This window comes from Vanessa tameamea, chromosome 3 (assembly GCF_037043105.1).
Source record: "Vanessa tameamea isolate UH-Manoa-2023 chromosome 3, ilVanTame1 primary haplotype, whole genome shotgun sequence".
Classification (NCBI taxonomy): Eukaryota; Metazoa; Arthropoda; class Insecta; order Lepidoptera; family Nymphalidae; genus Vanessa; species Vanessa tameamea.
Window position 1 is genome coordinate 4396526 of NC_087311.1, and position 25123 is coordinate 4421648.

Genomic DNA, 25123 nt, shown 5'->3' on the forward strand with positions numbered 1-25123 from the left:
CACATAATTATTTTCATGATCAAGGCTACGAAAAGGAATGACGTAAATCAAACAAAAGAAAGAATACATCGCAGATATTTATTAAACTTCAATACAAATAATATACAACATATTATTTATTATGTTCCCGGTAGGACAAGATTTCATGACATTTCGTATAAAATCTATCTAAACGTTATATACAGGAGCTACAAACATTAATTCTATCGCAAAACGAATGCTCATTCAATAAATTTGAGCAAATACTGGAAGCCTGAGGTTTTTGTATGCCAACGCCAAAACTTATATAAAAAGCTGTGAAATAAAATACTTTTTTTTTTACGTAATTCTGTCATACAAAATTAATACCGATTACAGAACACATTTAATATTTTATAAATAGCTTTACTTTTATAAATATTTATATTCATTTAAATAACACAGCAAACGCAATCTAGTTTTGTAAAATATAGATATATTATAGAAATACATTGATAAAAAATACCATGCATCCATTTCAGATCTCAGGATAAACATCGTACAAATTTCCAAAGACAATCTTCAAATAAACACAGATTATATATTCTAAAGCAGCGAAATATAAAGCACCACAGATTATATTACGAGTTATAAAAATGACATACAAAAATATAAAACCTTTTTGGAATGTGAGTTAAAGAGCCGATTAGTTTTCGAAAGTGATATGTAAATTAAATAATTACGTTGTGCTTTGGAGGCCATTTTTAAAAATAAGCCAGTATTCATTATAATATAGGAACGACGCAATCAAAACAAGACACGCTAATATTTATAATATTCTCCCCTAACTACAGCCGAAAAAAAAAACATTACTAATAAATGTTACATTTTTTTAAAACCATTATCAATTCACAGACGACTGGTTCTTAAAGCAGTTCTTAATCTCCACGCATGTATGAGATATGAAGACTTATAGAATTTCGATCGCCCCAAAATACACACACATAATAATCGTATGTTACACTCGCTTTGCCAAAACCTTCCGAGTGAATTAATTTGATTAACAAAATGAAACTTTATAATCTCAGTCCAGTCAGTCAGTGAACAAATCAACCGTTGATATAAGACCTCTAACAAACGGCCTGCGTTAGTGAGCGGAGTAAATAAAATATAACGAGAGATTTAAATAGACATCAAAAACTAACCTTACAATTTTAAGCAATACACATCGACGAACAAAATACTGTTATCATATGGAGGTTTATAGTTATTAAGTCACGTGACCAGTATAATATGTATTGTGACATTGAATAATACCTGTACCTTACGTAGTTACAATACCAGCGCGTTATTTCCTATACGTAATCGCAATCACAATAGTTCACATTCGGACAGCAGACCGATGCTCCCATTGCAAACGAAACAAATGCATCAGTTTGGTATTCTCGTAATTAGAACTACATCTTATTTGAGAACATTTAGCCAGTATACTCGTTTTAATTCCTTCACTTTGTCGCCATTCACTTGAAGGTTACGAAAAACATTTGATGATTATTATTAAAATGCTATTTATTTATTAATTATTAATTGCTGCCAATATCATTTATGATTATATATTTTATTTTAAAAAATCAATAATATTATAATTTAATAAGTATGATTAACGGAAAATTGGGTGAAGCATTATTCAAATACATTAGAGTATAATTTATCCAAGCTACAAAATAGCACGTCTGGATTTTAAGAAGGTACCGAAAAATTTTCTAAATCGCTACGCATCATTCTATATCAGCGCACACACAGTCTGGGAGTCACCTCATCGGCAAGTCTGTGCTCCACATGGCTGAGCGGGCCAGCAGCAGCTACCGAGGGATGTACTCCAGCGGATACCACGCCACCGTCTCCTGTTTCAGCGGCAAGGAGCCCAGGGGGATGACGACTCCCCCCAGGAACTGGTTCTCCTGCAAGGAGTCGTAGTGCCACACAGTCGCCTGTAAGCTTCTGTTTTTGACGACGTCCAGGGGCAGGCGGTACTCCAGCATCTCCATGAAAGACGGGTGCGAGTTTCGTTTCAATACGCGCGTCTTGCGTTTCGTCTCTTTGGTTGGATCTGGTACTAGGTATACCTGGGAGGCCGTGAATATATTATAATACAATATCAAACTATTCAACGGTCGTGATGTTTTATGCACATCCATCAGGGTGGGTAACACCCACTCATGAGTCATTCCACCGACAAGTGTAAATAATTTGTAATACTGTATTCAGATACAAAGAAATAGTCAAATCGTACTTCGAGTCGGGCATGAGTAATAGAAATCTGTCACTGCCTCGAGCTAATTTTAATATATTTTTTAATATTGGAGATCTATAAGTAAGTCGCTCACAAAACAATCATCAAAAGTTATCGTTACGCGAGTTGTACTATTGGTCAGCCGCTGCGTGTCACCTTGACATAGGGGTTGGGCGGCAGGCCCTGCGTGGAGGCGGCCAGCGACTGCGCGTGCAGGATGAGCACGGACAGCACCCCGCCCGTGTACTGCACCGACAGCTTCAGCGAGCCCGAGCCGCTGTTCTCCGCCTCCACGGACTCGCCTGCGTCGGGTCACAAATATTATATTATATTATAGTATATTATATTATATTATGTTATGTTATGTTATGTTATGTTATGTTATGTTATGTTATGTTATGTTATGTTATGTTATGTTATGTTATGTTATGTTATGTTATGTTATGTTATGTTATGTTATGTTATGTTATGTTATGTTATGTTATGTTATGTTATGTTATGTTATGTTATATTATATTATATTGTTATAGATATAAACGATGCAAATCTAAGGAAAACTATTGCTGACCTAAGACTTTTTCCTTTTCGTTTTAATTCTTCATTTATATATATTTATTAATTTATTTAAAGATGTTATTGACCACCACAAAATAAATGGAACAAAGGGCGAACTTAATGCCTGACGGTATTTACTGCCAGTCAACCTTTAGATCATACAGAAAACCATGAAAGCGGTAATTAATAATTAACAATACATAAAAATATACAGACTTATACATGTATAAAACTATGGCAATAACCTATACATACATACACGTATAGTATCCACAAAGTGAATGACGATCTGTAGATGAAGCACTATCTCTAGTAAAACATGAATAATAAATAATATACAATAGTGCATTATAGATGTCATGAGAACTAAGGGCTTTTTGACAAAATATGCTCACGTAGACGAATCTTAAAAGTAAATTTAGAGATAGCTTTTGTAATATGTTCGGGTACTTTGCTCCATAGCTTGAACGGAGTCAAAATTAGAGACGAAACCGGAAGTATGAGGAGGAATTCATTGTGTATATTCAGAAAATTTTATGACTACGAAACCAAATATCTGATTTGGTACTTTCTTTACTTTTTACATACTGAATTTTATAAAATGAATACTTAAGATACCTTTCTTTAGCCTCTGCGGTTCCACATCCTGCTGATCCCGCAGCAGCGGATGGAAGAATGTGTAAACTAGATCTGAATGTGCTATTTCATCCGCCAGGCTGAACAGAGACGTCAGGAAAGCTTGTACATCGCTGAATCTCCTCTCGGCAACTTGTCTTGTGTTGGATCTTCCTACGTGTAAACCGGACGGTAAGCTGAAATTAAATATGATCTACTTTATATAACGACTCATGACTTTAGAGACATGTCATTTTCATTTTCGAAAGTAACATAAAACACAAGTCTACATCATAGTATCTATATCAAAGATTTACGAAAAATATTTATTTAAAATGTTTGTATAAAATGGTGTTGAAAAGGATAACTTAAAACGTATATGACGAATTTGCTTGTAATGTACAATTATTTTACTAGATAAAAATATAATAGTTAGTATGTAGCACAGTTTTATCTCTTTAAATTGTTTATACTACTCGTTCACACTTTTAATTATTAATTTTAAGAAAAACAATAGAAACTCAAAAAGTGGTTTTTGGTATTATCTGTTCTGGTGTCCTCATTTCCCAACCAATAAGACAGTATGATTAAAGTAACTACTTTTACTTTTTTTTTACATGATTGTCCTTTTTATTAAATAAGTGCAATTAAAAAATGTATTTATATGGGATATGTTTATAAGCTCTTCCTCCAATATATCAGAACCCTCACTGTAACAGGCTGTAAATTTTCCACTGCTGGGCTAAGGCCTCTCCCTTTAAGAAGGTTTGGAGCATATTCCACCACGCTGCTCCAATGCGTGTTTGTGCGGGTTCGTTGAAATTAGACACATGCAGTTTTCCACACGATGTTTTTCCACACATTCACCGGGATGAATAATAATAATTAAGCACATCAAAATTCAGTGGTGCTTGCCTGGGTTTGAACCCGCAATCATCGGTTAAGATGCACGCGTTCTAACCACTGGACCATCTCGGCTCAGCACTGACCTTAAATAATTTTAATTTTTATAATCCAAATACCCACACTGAAATCGTCAATAAATCAAATTAAAGTGCTTTAAAATGGACGATAGTGCAATTGATAAGACCTCCGTCCTACTTAACACCACTGTGGACATGTACACGATTTTTAATAAGATAACTGTAAATTAAGTATAACATATTAATCGTGTCTATGAAAATTCTTCCATACAATGAAATTAGTTAAAATATCTACTGATAAGATTACTACATTATTCATTGCAATAATAGCTATTATCTAATCTCATTCGAAACAAGTATTGATTCAGTTTTAGAGGGACTGTGGTAAACAAAACTATGTTAACGTTGTAATGGCGATTATAAGAGACTTAAATACCAGTGAATAGTATTAACATCTGTGATTATTATTTGTGTAAATTATATAAAGTCGATTTCGTGTGGTATAACTTTCTAATAAATGAAGTAGGAAGCCATTGTTCTAACAAGTAAGTAAATACTTTGAAAAGTACTTCGTAGTATATCCTCATGTATATAAATATAAAAAATAATATTCCATAATAAATGTTACATTAAATTATTATATATATTTCTTTAATTAAAGTTATCAAATCTGAATAAACATTTCGATTCGAATTTGATTGCAACGATTACAAATCATCATATACAGTAACGCTTAAAGAGAAGAAAGGGAAGAGCACACTTTCACCTTTCCGTCATCTATGTCTGTATGTGTTTCATTTTCTAGATGAGAACATCGTAAACTACGTGGGAACAATCGCATTTTTCTGTGCTATTTCATGTTCAATAACAATGCTAAGATTTCGTGGATTCCGAGCTTCACTTAATTTCACTTCCGGAAAGGGAAGTGGTATCGATTACCACTATGACACATCCCCCGGTGTGTCACTCAATGGCGCGTACAGAAGTAATAAAGATGAACTCATTGGTAAGTTCAACGTGTGCATGACAATACTTTTACGTCATATTCATTCTTAAGAATTTCGATTCGGAAAACCGTTATCGTAGAGGATTATAAATAAGTAAATGTTATACGATAAAAGATAAATATGATCGATAAACGTGTATAGCGTGCTGAAGAAACAAAATAAAAAATAACATTTTGATATCAGATTGCTAAATATGAAAAGAGCTTTTTGTTTTGATTTTCAGATAATTTTACAAATCCAGAACCTCCAAAACGAATCACACCATCCATGGTCAAATTACCGCAGTCGCAATCAGGTCCGGCAATAAAACCATCCAAAAGCGCCAGTGACCTCATAAGACCTCCTAATGTATCAGCGAACGTGAGAAATAGTTCATCAGATATACCTCATACAAGTAATAACAACATTCAACTAACAAAAAGTCAAATAAAAGAACAACAAAAGCTAGACAAGCGTCGTCTAGCCGAGCAGAAAAAGAGGGATAAATTAGCTGCTAAGGAACAACAAAAAATGGAAAAATTACGAAAAGAAAGAGAGAAACAAGAACAAAAAGCGAGAGCAGCCCAGCAAAACAGTAAAGTAAAAAAGCGGCTCGCCCCTCAACCACAAATTCCAGTACCTCCTAATCCTCCAGTACCCCCTCCAGTAGCCCCTCCAGTTCCATCGCACCCGGAAATACTAGCAACGTATTCGACTAACACGCTTGAAAGTTCTATAAGCAGAAGTAGTGGACCACCTCCATATACCGCTGAAGTTACATCGATTCAACGCCATAATAAAGGGGACATAAATTTTTCGAAACCAGTGCAAGATTCGGGAAGTTGGGACATGATATCTCAGCATCGGCAGCAGTTGAACCGACCGACAGGCGTTAGCAAAAGTATGCCCAAACAAACGCATTTAGACTTACATTACAATGCTGACACTTCAAAGACCACTCGAGACAATAGCGACGCCTAGGTCTCCTGTAATCGTACATTATAGTACAACCTAGTCGACGATTAGTTCATTCGGTTCACTTCGCGTATGCGTGTTAACGATAAGATAGTCGATTTAAAAAAATATAGAAAATATTTTTATGCTTATGTAAGTTATTAAAATAAATCTAAGTAATTTATACTTTTGTTATTGGGCATTTTTTATTTATCAGGTATTCAACTTATCTTTATACTAATACAGCACAAGATAACATGCATTTCGAAGGTATATCGTTACATATTTCCTGCCCAAATCTACGTTGTCCTAATCGCCTCGTCTTCATTCTACATATTTTATCGGGAAAGTTTATATATATACTTTATTGAAGCACATAATGGCGCTGCAGCCAACCAGTTTGTAAAATGTTGAATAGATCGCCCTGACTAATAAAACTATTTTATAAATTATAGATATTACAAGGTAATTCTTACCTATGGACCTTCGCTAAAGGAAAATGCAAGCATATCTTCTGGTACAACTCGGTAAAATGTTTGTAGGAGCGGTAGAGCACGGAGGGCGTGGCCTGGCCCTGTCGGAAAACTCGTAACGCGTACACGTAGTGCTTTTCGGGATCGTAGCGTTTCTCGTAGCTGAGGCACTCGACTCTCACGAGCCGACCTTCCTGAGTCATGCTGTTGACGGTGTATAGATACGTTAGTTCATTTTTTAAAGTTATTTTTTATATAATATATTCTTTAACTTCGCATACGTGTCTAGTGTGGGCGGCTTGCCGAATTTATTTCACTAATTGCAATCTCATCTAAGATTAAATATATTATATATATTTTTATTTTAAAATCGTTTTTAATAAATTCCTCTCACAAATTAAACCAAATATAGCCTATTGGCTAACTCACGTATAAGTTCGGGGCATGAACGACAAGAGCTCCGATGTGTTGTTACTCTGGTCACCGCTAGCTCTCAGCTGCGCCAGATTGTGCAGGAAGAAATTTATAGGCGTAAACCTGTAACCATTTCAAAATCACATAATCTTTGAATCTGCATATTTCCAAATTAAAATAAACTTTAAAATAAATTGCCCCAATCATGAGATATTTGTTATCGATTTTATTTTCAACAAGCAACGGAGTGAAAGGAGGTATAGTAAAGTGTACGCACTTGCTCTTGAGCGAGGAGTGTATGAGGCGCGCGAAGGCGGCTGCCGCCTCGGCGTTGCTGGCGGCGGGCAGCAGCGCGCCGCGCACGTAGCCCGCCGCCGCGCTCGACACGCCCGGCACGCCCGACATCGCCATCTGCGCACGCCACGCACGTCTTACGCACTCGCACCTCTCGCACCTCTACCACCTCTCGACTCTCGGGCTCGGTGCCGCCCGATGGTTTGCAGCGGGCGAATTGCCTCGATTCGAATGATACGAGCGAACGTAGTAAAATTGTCTCACCAGGGCGAACAAGTCCAGCAAGTGGTCGTGGTGCGCTCGAACGATATTGAAAGCCATGCAGCACAGCTCTACGAAGTGCTGGAAGCGCTGCGTGGGTCGTTCGCCGCCGTTGATTACGTACACCATATCGTTTGTGAGTACGAAAGGAGCTCGGTCCCTTGAAATAAAACAAGTAATTGAAACTACAAAAATGTTGTCGTCGTTAAAAAAAAAAATCAAATGATAAAATCTAGTTACTGTATACTCTACGAGGAGAAGCATTTGACAGCAAATTGATGCGATATCATTGGTCGAGAGCTTGATTGATCTATGATATTCACTATGGTTTTGCGAAAAAATGGCGTTTCGAAAGTCGACGAAATTGTTCTCGGAATTTTGGAAATAAAATTAAAGTGAAAATAAGTAAAGTGTAATAGTAGTATTATGAATAAAGATATACTAATCATTAACTCCTAGTAATGCACAATATAGTCAGAGTTAGTAGCAAATCGCATAAAATACGTAAATCTAAGGTTTGTTTATCTTTTTTCCTACTTCCATTGGAATAGGCTATAGATTATTTGTAGTGTATTTAATAAAAAAAACTGAAAGGTAGTAATTATTATTATTTTTAAAAAAAGGTTTAAATTCCAAAACCAGTTCTGAAACATAAAATATACCTCTTAAAGTTGCCAAACATCTGCGCGTCACCGAGGAACTTTCCGAAGTCGATGTGGAACAGATGTCCGGAGGTCTTCAGCATGATGTTGTCGTTGTGTCTGTCGCAGATGCCCAGCAGATACGTCGCTACGCTGTAGCCCGCGCATGATGCTGAAATGATGATACTGATGAAAGTCTTGATGGAGGGTCGATAAAAATTAATGATGTACCACCTCATATAGGGACATAAAAACTGGGTAGAGTCCAGACCATTTTATCTAAATTGATTAATAAATCAAATTAACCACCGTCTCAATCGAGTATCGATAATCGACTATTTATGCGCCCAAATTGCGTATTTGAATGTGATGGTTGGGTGGTACCTACTGACGGGCTTGTACAGAGCCCTAATAATTTATGTAGCACATCTTAAAATAAAAATTTAAAAGGTTCAATAAAATAACAATTAAAACCTGTAAAGTTGTCCCTGGCTCTCTGGTACTCCAACTCCGAGGGATTATGCTTGGCGAGCCACTCAGCTATGGGTTTATCTTTGAATGAGCCTGTCAGACCCCACTCTGTCTGGATAGCTCTAAGAGTTTCGGCCTCTGACACTATTTCAATCATTCCTGAAAAAAATAATTACCTTAAGAATATTTTTAACACAAAAGGTCTTAGCGTATTTGAACAACAGATTTAAAGGATATAATATAATAATATAAGGATAACTAAGTTTCTTTTTTAGTTAAATAAATGTATTATTAACCATGGGATCTATTGTGCGCTTATACCACCCAGAAGGGCCTACACAAAGCTCTACCCACTTTGCAGCAGTCTAATGCACAGATTATATTATCCTATAAATAAAATGATACGGAATGATTTGGGATCGAAAACCCAGTATTGAAAACATAATAAAAAACAGAACACTAGTATTGTCATAGAACTTAAAATTATACCTCTTTTACTGCTTGTTGGTAATGCCTGGAATGTGACCATTCGTAAATCTAAGCCTGCTTTTAACCAAAGGGTGTCCATGACTTTGATGACTTGAAGGACCAATGAATCTTGCCGAAGGTCGTCACCGACCTGTAATACAAACATTAATTAAATTACATATAAAATACCATGTCATAACTCTTCGTAAGTATTTTATAAAATATCTTACTTTAAACATAGCCGGTACAACAGCGGTGTCATCACCAATGAAGTTTATTTTCAAGGGAAGCGTATTTGATGAAAAATATGAACAGGACCTGTGAAGTTCCACAATTATTTATTTAATAGCGAACATAAATACTTTGTTAACTTTTTTCAAATGCTTTATAATATAACGGTTGAATTGAACAGAAACGTAATGTTATTAAAGAAATAGACCTATAGCAGCTAGCTTACAATTCAGAGCCAAATCTTAATTTACAAATTAAATTAAATATTTATTATTTCAACCTAAATTCTATGTATAAAGAATAAAAAAAAAGAAAAGGAAACAAATAACTCGGATCATGAATTGACTTCACATTAAAGTTTAACTAGCAATGCCCAAAGTTCCAAGTGGTTCATCTACGAATAAACGATCCGTAAGGCATCATATATTTTGGCGTTTCACATTCTTATTATAATTTAAACAAAACGAAATAAATACATTTATACAAAAACAAAATGTTTCGTAATTTGATGAAAACTTGATCTGATCCCATATTATGAGGCGGCAGGGGCGGGGCCTCACTTGATGTCGACGTCGTGCACGTAGCGGTGCAGCGCGAAGGGCAGCGCGGCGGGCGTGCGCCGCAGCTGCGCCGCCAGCCGCTCGCCGCCCGCCACCAGCGCGCGCGCGCGCAGCGCCTCCTTCGCGCCCTTCACCGACAGCGCCACCTCCGACACCGTCTGTCGGCGATACGCGCACCGTTACACTGGCCTCCTAGATTTGGTCGGGTAACTCCTCTGCTACGTATTCAATTTGTGATATTAACGAGACAATATATGGAGACTACAGTGTCCGAGCGTGTATATAATATTGAATCATCCAAAGTTTTTTTTTATCAAAAATAATAAATAAGTATAAACCATGTTCACCGTTTTCTCTATTTGCTCACTCACTTTGACCAGTAGCTGTTGTCGTAGTAGAGTCTGACTAAGGTTTTCGCCACAGATCGCCAGCAGAGCTCGCAGGAGCAACCGATTACGCCAAGTGGCTGTCATACATGCATCCACTTCTGTGTTATCAGTCGCATTATCTTCAAGACTAATACCTAGAAACTCTTCATTTGGTGCCTGTAATAAGTAATGGATTAGATCTTAAACTAACTTTAACTAACTTATTAATATAACACATGTGTTATATTTTTATTTCTAAAACTACCATTTTTTTTAATAAGTGCACATTTGAGATCTTCATTATTTGTGATGTTAATATTAAATATTGTAATATATTAAAAAAATAATAATGGAATTACTTGAAATATTTATTTAATAAATGACAACGACTGATTCGGAAATGCGTTTCATCACAGTCCATATAGGAATAATGTTTTGTCTATGCAACACTTAAGTGTTATTATTTTTAGTTCTTACCAGTGGTACATTTGGCAGCGAATGTACTAGAAGCCAAAATAATTTGTGTGCGACGGCTGGAGCGGACATCGCTCTTGATAATAACATTCCTAAAATAAAAATTCAAATAATGTTACGTATATAGTACAATACATATATACATAACTCAACACATAGTTAGGTAGTTGCTACAATATTTACAGAAATGTAATAATTGAGGAAGTAGATTTACCAGCAAGCGGGCTAGCTTCGTAGGTCTCATACCGAAGCGCCTGTGCAAGTTGAGGTAGGACCCGAATAAGTTCATCATCTGACATTCCACTTGCTAGTTGTGCTGCCATCTCTCGAACCGCTGCGTCTGGGAAACTATGTATAAATATGTATTAACTTTCATAACTCCTGCTTATATCGTATTCTTATCTAAAACAAGTAGAAAGTGTTTTTTTTAATAATAGGTTAATTTTAATACTCTTTTAGACAAATAGTTTTTGTTAATCAATAAGTTATTAATTTAAAGTCAATATTAATTTATAATTAACTATGCCACACGAGCATACCAAGGCAGCAGTAGGTGCATGGCGTTTAGTGGCGAGGGTCGCTCCCAACGCTGCAATAGCGCCACGAGCTGAGCACGTTGCTCGCCGTTCCAGCTGGTGGCAGCCAGCAGCACTAATGGTAATGCACCTGGCAGCTCTACTAGGTATTGACGCTTCTCCCATAGGATCTGTTAAAAATAAATAATTTCTTAAAATTCCATTCTTTTCTTCACGAAAAATAAATCTTCTGATTACATTGAGTTAACTAAAAGTAAAAACTTCACCTCTCGTCCTTCAGTAGGCATCCTTTGATAAGCTCCTTGTTCTATGAGATGTAATAATTGTGACTGGGTGTGTCCATCCAGGGAGTCGAACTTGGGTAAATTTTCTGATGAGAAGACTTTCTGCTTCTCCTCGTCGACATTCGTCCATTTTACACCAGTCCGAGTGTAGATTGGAATTTCTGCAAGATCATTTTATATTTATGTTCAAAAGAATTTTTTTTGTCGGCGGCAGCGGCAATTATGTACTATATATAATACATTATGTACTATAGGGTGGGTAAGAATAGTAGGACAATTAGCGGCGGCGAGTGCGTCAGTGCGGCGCGGGGCCGGTGTGTGCGATAGTAAAGCGGCCGGAGCTAGTCACCGATGTTGACGACGGGGTAGGGCAGCGGCGGCGCGTGCATCGGGTGCGGCGCGGGGCCGATGCGGCGGTCGCAGCACGCCGGCCACAGCGGCAGCACGTAGTGTCCCGACGCGAGTAGGCTGTAACGTTAATACTTTAGTGTACACGTAGTCGTTATAGTCAAACATCTTTTTTGGTAATGTATATTACACATATAATATATTTGTAGAACATGACACACGCTTAAAAATTTACTTAATAAAAATGTCAGAAATTGCGTACATTTGTCTTTGTCTGCTGGTTTGTTAACTTTACATAACAAATTTTATAACAGCTTTTTAGTAGGAAAATTCTAGAACATAATGAGATCAGAATCAATGAACTAACCCATCATAATCGAACATCTGTATCGAAGTCCAACCCAATTCAACTTGTTCGAACTGTAAGTCGCCATTCCCCTCGCCCTCCTTGTTGTTCTGTTGGTCGGCTAGCAGTTGATCGTCAGTTCTTTGTGTTCGACCATACAGTGTCATCACGAGTCGAGTCTCACGAGGTAGCGTGCTAATTGGTACATCTTCTAGATTGAGCCTGAATTAAAATTAAATATTATATTTTATATGGAGTACTTATACAGTCCAATAATTTAATGGATAGTAAATATTCTCACCAAGTATCAAATATGATCCTAGGATAAAATCCTCCGCACTCGATTTTTGATATATGAGTAACGTGTAGCGTCTTCAAGGGTCGAGTGCCGTAGTACGCCTGCACGTGGAACAGATACTCGTCGTGTGTCCAGCACAGCGGAAGGCTGTGGACCGCTTCGATGCACAGTAACATAGTCTCCGTTATTGTATGCGCTGGAACTGCCTCTATAAAATAAATATATATTTCATAACATCTATTCTATCTATTAAACCGTATATTATATAGAAAGATAAGGAGAGGAAAAGGTCGACAGGAGGGGCCTTACGCTTTTTCCTTACGTGACGATTTCTGCAAGTTCACTCTACTGTACGCCGCGTAAGGCTTCCGTTCCAAAACACAGTGTGGAGGTAACGTGTACTCACTGCTGAGCTCGGCGACGCCGGCCGCGTCCTGCAGGCGGAAGTCGAGCAGGCGCGCGCGCGTGTAGAGCGCCAGCAGCGCGCGCACGGCGTCGCGCACGCGCGCGCACTGCTGCGCCAGCGCCTCGCGCGCGTTGGCGGCCCGCAGCGACACCGCGCAGTACGGGCCGCTCTCCGCCTGGATCTCCGGCCGCATGGCGCCCGTGCTCTGCGGACACGGCGGGCGTAGCTGTAGTCAAACTTCGCGGGAAACGATTAACCGATGGATGGACTGTAGTGCACGATCCATAAATTTATTCATCAGGATTAAAACCTTTTTACACATGAGAGCGAGATAATTCTTTATCTAAAACTTTAGCGATTAATTACAAAATAATTGGCTTCTTGCAAAATGACGTAACTGCTTTAAATACAGTATTTCTTGTTTGTTAATATGGGAGGATGCTTCCAATGGTACCGCTGTCCCTGTTAGAGGAAACGAGTACAAATACAAACACAAGGATAACGTGTTAGATGCTGTGCCAGTTAGCATTGGCCGTCAAAGGAGGTACCTTACTTCTCGCAGTGCCAGTGTTTATGGGCAAAGGCAAACACTTAACTTTAGGTGGTCCAGTCTGGCTGGCGTCTGGCTTCCTAAAAGTAAGGAGTACCTGCGCGGTGCAGGCCTGCGCGTACGCATTCAGCGTGTGCGTGACGTGCAGCGTCTCGACCCCGCCGGCCAGCGCGCAGATGGCCTTGACGGCCTGGAACACGGCGTTGGGCGAGCAGCTGCCCTCCGCGCTCACCACGCCCACTGCGCGGGACAGCTCGCCCTCCAGCGTTTCTGTGAATCGAGAAATATGTCGAGATATATTAGAGAACTTATTCCAAGAAAAGTATATGAACATACGTACGGCATGAAGATACATACGACCAACGTTTCCGGTATGTCCCGTGACGCTCTGACAAAACGGAAAGTGCGTCTTTTTTTCAGCAATTCCAAAGGGCCTTTAGAGGGGTTTAAGCACAAAATTTTGAAAAAAAAAAATCACACCTTTAATATACTACTTTAAAAGTAAATGAAAAACGATTTAAAACATTTCGGATTAAAGATATAAAAGGTACAAAAATGTGAAATACTGGAATGGAACAGATTACGACACAGGTAGTGTTTTAGTTTTTCATGGTGACTTATTTTTAAATTAATTTAAATAATTCCCTTAATATTTTCATATTAAACCAAATATTTATTATATAAATATCTTATAAGCTAATAACTATATAATATAATTTGAGATTAACATCAAAAGCTAAACTATACGTGTATATTTAAAAGGTCTACTCACCAAGTAAAATAGAAAGATTATCAAATGACAGCATCGGCATAGAGCCTTGAGTCGGTATCAAATCGTCCAAAGTGAGGTGCGAGTCTCTCGCGTCATCTCTCTCGGTCCTGGCCAGCGATGTATCTTTGCATTCAGATAAACATAAACGGACGTCTTTTTCTAAGCGTACACATTCACGAATATAATCATATTCACTGAGCGAACTGCCTGGTGTTAGGTATTCTTTTGCTCCCCAAACCTAGAAATTCAATTCTTTTAATTACATTATAAATTACAAATTAATTACACAATATATAATCTGAGCAAGTTTGAACAATATTTTTAATCGATATTGTTTTTGTTTATATTTTCAACTTTATTAAAAGTAGGTTCCTCAAATAATAATACAATACTTTACCCGCAACATATACTCAGACATGTCTTCCCTTATATTCTCGTCTAGAGAACATACCACTGTTAATATCACATGTTCCACGGTTGACTCGACTGAAAACAAAACAATTACATTACGGCAATGTTTATCAAATCATTGTAATAATATGTTAAATCTTGGTACGATACTACGACTACGACTACTACTGAAACTATTAATGTACTTACCATCAGAGGTAAAGATGATTGGCTCGTCGGTATGGGAGTTGTAGACTAGAATCTTAATACTAGTGTTAGGTGGGTATCTCCCGCCCGACCTCGCCGCGATCACGTGACCCGGATTAGTTTTTTCATCAGAGTGAATGAATTTTTCTGTAAATAAATGAAAGTAAGTAATACACACCGTGGTTACGTAGAAATTGTAGAGTATTTTTTTAAGTATTTTTACTTACTTCTGACATCGAGGACCATTTTTAAAAACGCTTTATGCTCGCTATCATAATTCTTGGTACGAGTTTTAATTATGCAGTCGTAAAGTTTATTCTGAAAATAATTTATTATTAAGCATCTTGGTTGATATTTGCAATAACTATGCGATTTATCCATTTCACTAACATTTTTTTTAAAATAATTTCTACCACACGGAAATCAGCTCAAGTCTTATGATTTAATTATTGGGTAATGGCACTCCGTGTACGGTGCCCACTTCCTAGAGGGTATATCGTGGAATAGAATACCGTAGTAGGTCTCTTGGCGACGGCCGGCACGCTGGGGATGTTCTTGGGCGGCGGCGACGGCACGGCGGGCGCGTCCCGCTTGCCGGCGCCGTACTGCGGCGCCTCGCGCAGCTCCGTCTCGCCGTACAGGAAGTCCAGCGGGTCGTACTCCTCGTACACGCTCGAGCACTCGCTGGGGACCGCGTAGTCTGCCGATGTACGTCATACGGACTCGTTAGTCAATTGGCTTCATTGATTCATTTTAGCTTTCAATTTTTTAAAATAAATTTAAAATTTCAACTCTCTTATTTAAGAATACTATTAAGCTTTAGACAAATTTAGAAATTGTTGAATATACTTTTGCATTTTACAAATTTACAATTTGTAGATACTGATTCATTATAATAATTACGATTTTCTTTGAAATTAGTGTAGCATTAATTTATATTTCAAAATAACCCTCATTATAATTATTCTAAAAGAATATTTAAGTTATTGATACTTGAACAGAATGTGCGTTATTTACGTGGTAACATAAAAATATAATTCACAATCCAGACATTACAAAAGCAATACACCACCCGTCTAAATGATTTTATACAATTATAGTGAACAACTAAATGAGGATGACCCAGTGAGGAATAAAACAGCAAAAACACATTCACAAAGAACATCAAACACAAAATGAATTCCGTGAATGATATTAATGCCATATTTTGTGTAAAGTACGAGATTGTGTAAAGATTTAGACCCATTGAGTTAAATGGCAATTTTTTTACACAGATAAATATAGACATTGATTCAATAAAAATCTATGTTCGTGTACCATATACGCGCGTTGAAAGTTATACTTCTTCGTAGTACGAGTTGGTTTGGTACGTATTTGTACGTATACTCTATTCCAACGATAAGAGGAGAATAGCCAAATAAACAACATTTGACACCAAATTGACGCGATATTATTGGTCGAGAGCTTGATTCTGAGAGATGATGATTCTGATGAGAGATTTATTATATTCACTATGGATTTGCGAAAAATGGCGTTTTAAACGTCGACGAAACTGCTATAGGAATTTTGGAAGTAAAATTAAAGTGGAAATAAGTAGTTAAGTGTAATAGTGTATTACTATTGCACAATATAGCTGAGATATTAGCAAAGCGCATGGAATACGTAAATCCAAGGTTTGTTTAGCTTTATCCCTACTTCGATAGGAATATGCCTTACGTATACCACCAGTCATTGACGAGTAAAAAAATTATGTACAAGTATATATTTACCTATTTCTCGCAATTAACTTTGTATAATAGTAAAATTTTAAACTCAACGCGTTCAAAGAAGTATAACATAAAAAAAAACATATACTTTGTGTTATGGATAAAATAATATATAATATGACATACTAGTCATCTGCCATCGAGCTTTTCAAGTAATGGAATGAGACACAAACCACTCACCAGGATGATTCTGTTCAGTTAGTAGCGGATCAAACGCCTCTAACACACTGACTCTTACTCTACCTTGCCCAGTTGACTTTCGACCACCGAAGTCGATCAGATTCATCGACTTTGGTAGACTTTCCACCGTGTCGCTGGACTCGTTCGGCTGTAAAATATCGTTCCTTGTATTTATATAAAACACGATTATCATATAAAAGTTGACACACATATATAAATACTAATATTATAAATGCGAAAGTAACTCTGTCTGTTACCTCTTCACGCTTAAACTGCTGAACCAATTTAGATGAAATTTGGTATAAAGATAGTTTGAGTCCCGGAAAAAGACAAGGCTATTATTTTTAAATCACCGCTCTTTGTTTAAAATGGGGATTGACGTCATGTGTGCTACAGGTAAAGCTTAGTAAATTTCGCGCGGTTAAAACCGCAGGCTCAGCTGGTATAAAATAGTATCATTAAAAAACATACCCCAGAATTAACTTCCGATGTCTTTGAAGCGTTGGTCTCAATGCTGCCTTTGGAAGGTTGGTTCTTCAAAACAGGTTGGACTTTAACATTATTGTTATTATTATTATTCACATTTTGATTTTGTGCAGACTTTGGCGGATATGTCGGCATTTGATTTAGTTGAGGGTACAACGTAACCGGCCTCGGCGGCCTCGATATTAAATTCGTAGTGTTGTAATTGTATGCTGGAGGCTGCGAATGATTTTGAGGATATCCCATGTAAGGTGTCGGAGTTGCCATTCTAGTTTGTGTGTAGGGTATCGTTGGAGCATACATTGGTGGATTGGTTACAACATATGTCGGTGGTTGTTCGTGTTGTCCCGCCACGGGAGGATGGTAGGGATAATTGGGCGCCGGTGTACCCATTGGTGCGGGCATTCCGTAAGGATTGGATGGAGGGTATGGAGGGTAGGGCGGCATGGCCGTGTATGGTGGGGGATAGTTGTAATTATACTGAGCATTGTAAGGATAGCCCGGTCGTTGGTTATACTGATTATTCATCGTCGTTGACGCGTCTGGAGTATTCAATGTGAGATCTTCAGGTTGTTGACCCAATCTACAAAAAAAAAATGAGTTTGTCGAAAATATACTTTCAAACAACAAAAACCATATAATCAGTTGCCTTCGTACTTGCTAATTTGGTCGATATACTCTTTAAGGGAGGCATGGGAATCTTTTGGCGGAGTTTTACTTGTAGGACTTGCGAATGATATCAGGTCACTGCTAGTGGTTCTGGTGGGACTGGTTCCCGTTGACCTTTAAAAAACAAAATAATTATCTTAATTATCGGTAATAATAACAATAGACAATTCTATTTACAACTTAACAATATATTAATTCTATAAGTATTGTTCAATTCTATTTAATCTATATTAACTCAGCCGCACATACTCTAATCACTACTACATTTTATCAACACTTATCATAACAAACTATTGTGAATCACAACAATTTATATATATAGCATCATCATTTATATAACATTCATTAATGATTACTATTAATGATACACATTTCTAAATAAAAAGGATTTTTAATTTAAATAAATATAAATAATACCTAGAACTTTCCGAGTTTGAAGTTCTTCGTGGAGGCTTACGAGGGGGGGGCGGTAACGCAGGTGGCGGACCGTCACTCTCGTCTCGACGGCGTACACTGGCGGCGCCCGTGTCCCGCACATTATCTAAAAGATGACATTAATCCGATAAAATAAACACCAATCACCAAAGAGTATTATTGTATATATTTTTTTACTTTAAGATAAAATTATCTATAAAGCTATCTGACATGTATTTTATGACAGTTATCTGTGTTTTATCAAACAAACATTACAAATTTCGTTTTCTGACATGGTACTAATGAATGTGGGTTATTGCTCTTTACAAAGCAATTGTTTCGGTTTATTTTTAATCTATACGCATATATGACTCGAAAAAAAATCATAGGAAATATAATTTTGATAGATAGGGGTATATATTGAAACATTTTTACGATACATATTAATAAATTTATCAACCATGTGTATTGTGCAGTGTATTCACGATTTTGTATAGGGAATATTAAAATCTAATAAAAAAATCCTTTTTTTGTATAAATTACAGTCATATAACAATTTTGTTTCGAAATTAATATTGAATTGTATAAATAGTTTTTCTACATGTTAAAGACAACTAAAGATATTTACTACATCCCCTTAGAATTTCAATGGTTTTATCATATTTATTAATCAATATAAATAACAACAATTTAACACATATTATGCATTTATATGAATACACTCTAGATAAGCACATTTTATAAGAATTGTAAAAGTTACACTAAGATATATAATTTGAAATTACATGTTATTAAATCAACTGCTTTATTTTTAATAGTATACAATTAGTCGTAAACAAATAATAATTATTGGATTACCACGATGAATAATTAATAATTATATATAATGTTATCAGTATTAATTAAAAGATCCCTTTATGGGTAATTGACTCATATGCAGCAATAATAATAATTATGCACACTTATTGCCAATAACATAGGTATATTTTATAAAAACACTTTGCTTTAAGAGTGAAAGATATACATGAAGTCAGAAAAATATTAAATTATTAATGAATAGATACAAAAAAATCTGAACTTCTGTTATGAATATAATGTCAATTCAACATCAACCAAACCGTATACAAATAAATTTATAATAATGATTAAATTTGTTATAAGCGTTTTATTTTTGTTTTGATATTTTTGACAATTAATATTAAATGCTTTCTTGTTTTGCATGAAATGGGATAAATAAAAGATGTATTATATGTTTCTGTAATAAACAGTGTTAAGCATATCTTAATGTTAATATATATTTTTAAATCCATATTATTGACAAATATTCAATCAATGCTCTATAAAGAAATCATAATTAATGAACCCATTAATCCATTCTACATTCAACCATTTATTCTGCTTTGTTGTTTTTCACATGACAATGGCTAAATGATGAACTTGCTTTGCAAACCAAAATAAACTTACAAACAATCCATTGAATAATTGATGTAATTGTGATGCTCAGTGAAATATAATACTTATATTGATAATGTGGTTCTGACCAATTTCGGGAACGGCGGTCAATCTCAAGGGGGACCAGCCAACGTTGCAGGACATATTATAGTGAACAAGTGTGTGCGTAAACATAGGTGCACTGACTATTACCATCTCGGATTATCCAATAGGACTACAAACACATCCGGAAAGAGTTGTGGTGCAGGAACAATGCTTTTACATGCGTTCCGGCACAGAATTGTACACAGTTCCAACATCCATACTCTGGGCAGCTACTGAGAATCTTTCTATAGAAAACCCAATAACTTTTTATCAGCTGGACCTGGGGTTTGAACCCACAGCTCAGGATCTTCAGCCTTATATCTAGCCATTAGACCAACGACACTTCCACTACAAATATTATCATCATGCAAGCCCTTTTCTCAATGTATTTGGCTTACAAGGTATTTTTTTCTTCCATTAATTTCATCCCTTATCCTATCATCAGGTACTCCATTTGCATATGGAGGTCACCCAGGACTATATGAAATCTTAAATTCAATATATTAAGTTTCTATTTGTGACTAAAATGATTTTTAAAGACAGTTCTTTATTATGTTAAACCAGTAAAATGTGTGGTATACCTTTTACATCACTGGTAGATCCAAGTTAAGCATTTATCATTGTATATAGTATACTATATTGCAAGCTACCTTATACTCTTTTTAAAACAGTTATGTTATAAAGAATATTAACATTGTATGCATCAGTTACTCACTTATAATTAAAACCTATTTGGTATAGCCCAACACCAAGTAAATAATTCTGAAACTATTTGATTTGTATCTGTGTTAAATAGCTTGTGCAATATATATTAATCAATACAAGAAGTAAGCTTGTTACAAGTTCACATTTAATAATAATATATACATGTCTATAAATATTACTTTATTCATTTAAAACATTTGGAAAGTAGTAGAAATGTTTCTATTGACCATAAACTACAAATACAAGATCATAACTATTTATCTGAATATTTCATCTTTTATATATGAAAGCATGCACACATAAAATTAACAATTTACTTCATAAACTAAATAATACCAGAAAGATATCCTCTCTGCTTTGAGTCTATCAGTTCCTTTTTCTATCTATCTTATATTATATTTTAGATTTTCAAGCAATACCAATAAATATCTTCAAGCAATACCGTTGAGCCCAGAAAATTATTATTAGCGAAGATGCATTTCGTTGATTATTCAATGTATGTAAAACATATCATATTGACATGTATAAAGTTTTTATTTAAATGAGCATTTTTTTTCTAAATGTTATTATTGCATCTCACTTGTATAATCTATTTGCTATATACATAAGTGATTTTATGGATGATGTTAACAATTGCAATAAAAAAGAATTATTCGTAAAAAAAAATTTTAATCAAGCATTCAAAGTAATATAATACCTTAAACTATATAAATAATATAATAATTATATTTTTTGTTAATAAATAAATTCATATTATATTTCCACAGCAATGAAAAATATATTATTCTCAATTCTTGCAAGTAAATTGTGTAAGGTTAATGAACTTAACTTCCTTTCAGATTGACAACCTTGTTATCAATTATATTGTGCTCAATTGGGCACATTTCAACAATACAATTTCATCTCATTCCCCTTTCAATATGACTAAACAATTTGTTTATCAAACAAAAGTTATTGTTTCAAAGGGATAATTTATAATTGTACAGATTATTTAGAACTGATGTTTTAAGCTTTATTAGATATACATATATATTAAAACAAGTAAGTCTGAATGTTAAATAGTTTCAGTTTGTCCACTTCAGTAAGTAAAAAAGTGTATTGTTTACTTAAATTATTGTACGCCGGAAAACAAAAACATTTACTTACATGCACGTAACAAAAAGTAGTTAATACGTATGTAAATTGTATATTTAAAAAAGGCCTTGGATAATCTTATCTCATGGAAGTCATGGAGTAAACAATATTACGTCAGTTACCTGAACTCGATAGTTGCTTCTGCCTGCGAAATTGCTCCAATGCCAAACTTTCTAAACTCAAAGCCTGAGCTTTTTCTAAGTCAGCTTCAAACTGCAGGTCGTAGTCAGACATTATCTATCAGTCCTCAAATATCATCTATAAGATAAATCCAGAAAAAGCGTAAGAACAACATAAATATTCACTGTTTTGATCATAACATATTTCTACACAAGGCACAAACACTAACGTATCTATTGAACAAACAATATGATAATTTATCATCGAGTACCAATAATTTAGTTTTTATCTTACCGAAGGCAACTTCTCGATACCGATTTATTTATTTTACTTTTCAAGACATTATAAACGATTGAATTTTGTTCAGCTGTGTTAACACTTCACTTTTCAGAGTTCAGATTCTCATCTTTTTTACCACAGACAACTAATTACTGATCTATATAGAAACTTCATACAAATATTTAGTGATTCTATGCTCTCTGTAGTAAGTAAAAAGAAAGCAATAGTAAATACAAAAGTGTATGACCATTGCCCATACACTATTCATCCCAATAAATTTCAATGATTATTTTATAACAATATATAAAATCCGAAAGCACTATGTATGATTTTTATACAATTTGCAAAGTGACTTTTCAGTTTATAACCTACCAACCAACCAAAATTTACCACTAGCAATAACTAAACAATAACAAAAACGTCATTTTTATTCTACTATATACATATAATAATTATTTTTATGGGTACCCAATATTTAAATTAATGTTAAAAAATTCACAACAATTTAATTATGTGTTATAAACCTCGAAAAACCTCTGCTCTGCTTTTATTCATTGAAAGTTATTAATATATCCCAATAGCGCGGGAAAACGTTGTCATTTTAAATACAGTAAACAATTTGAAATAGGCTATTTGACGATGCGAAAAATAAAGTGTCAATTATTGTAATCCGTATATATTATGAGATTAAAAATGGTTATTTATTAACGAAATTTGAAAATAATAATTACTTTATTCAAAAATCCATAAATAAAAATGCATTTTTTTAAACATTTGTCACGTGACACAAAACGATCCTGATTGGTCGGGCTTATGATGACGTCACTTGCTGGTTAACCTCGTTTGCCAACTGTATGTCGATTATATGTGCCACAGATTACAATACAAGAAAGTGACGTCACTGACCACATTCAAGTCATATTTTCAAAGTAGCGTTTTCGTGCGCTATTTAAATATGGAATTTTTAATTTGATATTTTTCAGCAAATATGTACTAGAATTAAAAAAAACTACTTTTACTGGGTTCCTTGGCCTCTACTAAATAATATAAAATGGATTTTAAAAATTAGTCAAATAGCCTATTATTGAAGACCCTATAAAGTCTAATGACCTGTTAGTTTTTATTATTTTCTTAATAAAAATGGAAAAAAAAATTGGTATATGATATATAGGTTCAAATAAATTAATATAAAAATTACGTAAAGCAGTATCTTTTTAAGTTTATTAGAAAATTATTTAATCATAATTTTAGTCATGTTAAGCAGCTTTTTGGGTGACTTCATTGGTTCTTTTAAAATTTTATATTTAATGCTGTATCGTTTTCTTGAACCTGAAATGATTATGTCTGAAAACCACAGATGTGTATATTATATTTCTTTTTACAGGCAATCATCATGTATACCTGGATCTGGTCGTTCTGGTTTGTTTTTACTACGTTTCTTTTTAATAATTCTTCTCTGTGATGTACTAGCGACCTCTGAGGCACCATTTTTCAACGTCATTCTACGGCTTTGTTTGGGATTCACAGAATGTTTTGTCGCTAAGCCGATAGACGCCCGTTTATTTTTAGTTGATGATGAGATTTTAGAAGTTTTAATACCGGTTTTTGGACCATCTTGTATTTCCGATGTTGTCGTTCTAGCCGTTGTTGTAACATTTGTAGATGAGAGCATGCTTTTCGTTTTTTTTAATCCCTTTCTAAATTTAATGTGCTTTTTCTTAATTTTCGGTTCTATCTGACGTGTCAGTGGAGTTTTCCCCTGTGCTGCCATCTGAAGATTTTTTATTCTTTATGAATTTAAGCTATGATATAGCTAAATAATTAAAACATATCTTAATAAAATGGGATATTAACTGAGAAGTTAGACATCAACTAGTTTTATAATGAGATAGTACCATACAATATAAATAAGGAAAATGTATTATCACCATTACACATAAATATATATAGTAACCTGTTCATAAAACAAATCATCTGCATCCTGACGGTCGCAGAAATCTAGCAGCTTATTACATACAGCTCTAAGGTTTCTAATCCTCTGTTTTTTCTTTTTTCCTGCTGTACATCGATCCATTTCATCTAAGCGAAGAGTTCTATAACATTGTTTGCGTTGCTTAATATTATTATTAATCTTGATCAAATTTAGGTAAAGTGAATTATCTTTCAACTTCGACTAAAATTGATTATTCTACGTAAATTTAGAAAAGTAACGAATGCGACAAATTATTAATACACTATTAATTATACTTATAATGAATACCATAAGATAATTTGTTCAAATTCTATTTAAACATACTTTATAATTTTGGGCTTGTTCATAATATCATCTTTTTCGTCCACTTGTATGGATGTATCCCATATATTTTTAAAAAGTTTCCTGCGCTCAGCATAGCTCTCCTCCTTTGACAGAAGCTGATCCATCGTTCGGTTCATTTTATATCATGTTGTTTTTAAAACACTATTAAATAAAACTGGAACATTATTCGCTATTTTTTCTTCATTTTATTTTTATGTAACTTTTTATATAATATTTTTGTATCAGACTAGTGTGGAAAATATTTTACGTTGATACTGCTTTTACATTTTTTTATTTAACAATTTTGCTTTAGATTGTGATACAATCTTTCGACATTTAGGTAACATTATGTTTTCATTTGTTTGACATTATATTTAATTTTAATTCTTGTGACATATGACACAATGAAGTTGAAAACTATTCGGAACTGCAAAATAAATTTTAATCATCTTTAAATAATGGAAA

At 35.0% G+C, this 25123-nt stretch overlaps 3 protein-coding genes across 5 annotated transcripts in view; 2 read left to right on the forward strand and 1 right to left on the reverse strand.

The window, feature by feature from the left end:
* LOC135194112 (putative uncharacterized protein DDB_G0285869) overlaps positions 1-6470 on the forward strand; it is a 317179-nt gene extending 310709 nt beyond the window's left edge. Inside the window, exons 1-3 of one of the 2 annotated variants that reach the window (XM_064218779.1) lie at positions 4743-4889; positions 5150-5350; positions 5575-6470. In XM_064218779.1, the coding sequence (XP_064074849.1) occupies positions 5215-5350; positions 5575-6311 (873 nt within the window). In that variant the 5' untranslated portion in view covers positions 4743-4889; positions 5150-5214 and the 3' untranslated portion in view covers positions 6312-6470. Of the gene's footprint in view, positions 1-4742; positions 4890-5149; positions 5351-5574 lie in introns of those variants that run through there. The other variant, XM_064218781.1, reaches the window with a different exon arrangement.
* Positions 1-25123, forward strand: part of LOC113397191 (large ribosomal subunit protein bL27m) — a 221623-nt gene that overhangs the window by 11173 nt on the left and 185327 nt on the right. The gene's annotated exons all lie outside the window — the stretch shown is intronic.
* On the reverse strand, positions 62-22527 carry LOC113397271 (phosphatidylinositol 4-phosphate 3-kinase C2 domain-containing subunit alpha). Of its 2 annotated transcripts, none has more exons than XM_064218731.1 (33): positions 22378-22527; positions 22086-22221; positions 18592-18715; positions 18163-18288; positions 17494-18088; positions 17086-17170; positions 15589-15776; positions 15304-15394; positions 15080-15223; positions 14877-14965; positions 14480-14717; positions 13805-13977; positions 13158-13362; positions 12755-12959; positions 12475-12675; positions 12109-12227; positions 11742-11920; positions 11479-11645; positions 11154-11287; positions 10943-11031; positions 10469-10642; positions 10098-10255; positions 9537-9624; positions 9328-9457; positions 8842-8997; positions 8389-8539; positions 7730-7886; positions 7449-7582; positions 7187-7294; positions 6761-6961; positions 3425-3618; positions 2408-2553; positions 62-2084 (listed from the first exon to the last, which is right to left on the reverse strand). In XM_064218731.1, exons 2-33 carry the CDS (start codon positions 22195-22197, stop codon positions 1821-1823), a joined length of 5325 nt encoding a protein of 1774 aa, XP_064074801.1. In that variant the 5' UTR covers positions 22198-22221; positions 22378-22527; the 3' UTR covers positions 62-1820. The 2 variants fall into 2 exon arrangements, with proteins under 2 accessions (XP_064074801.1, XP_064074797.1); XM_064218727.1 differs by having other exon boundaries at positions 17023-17170.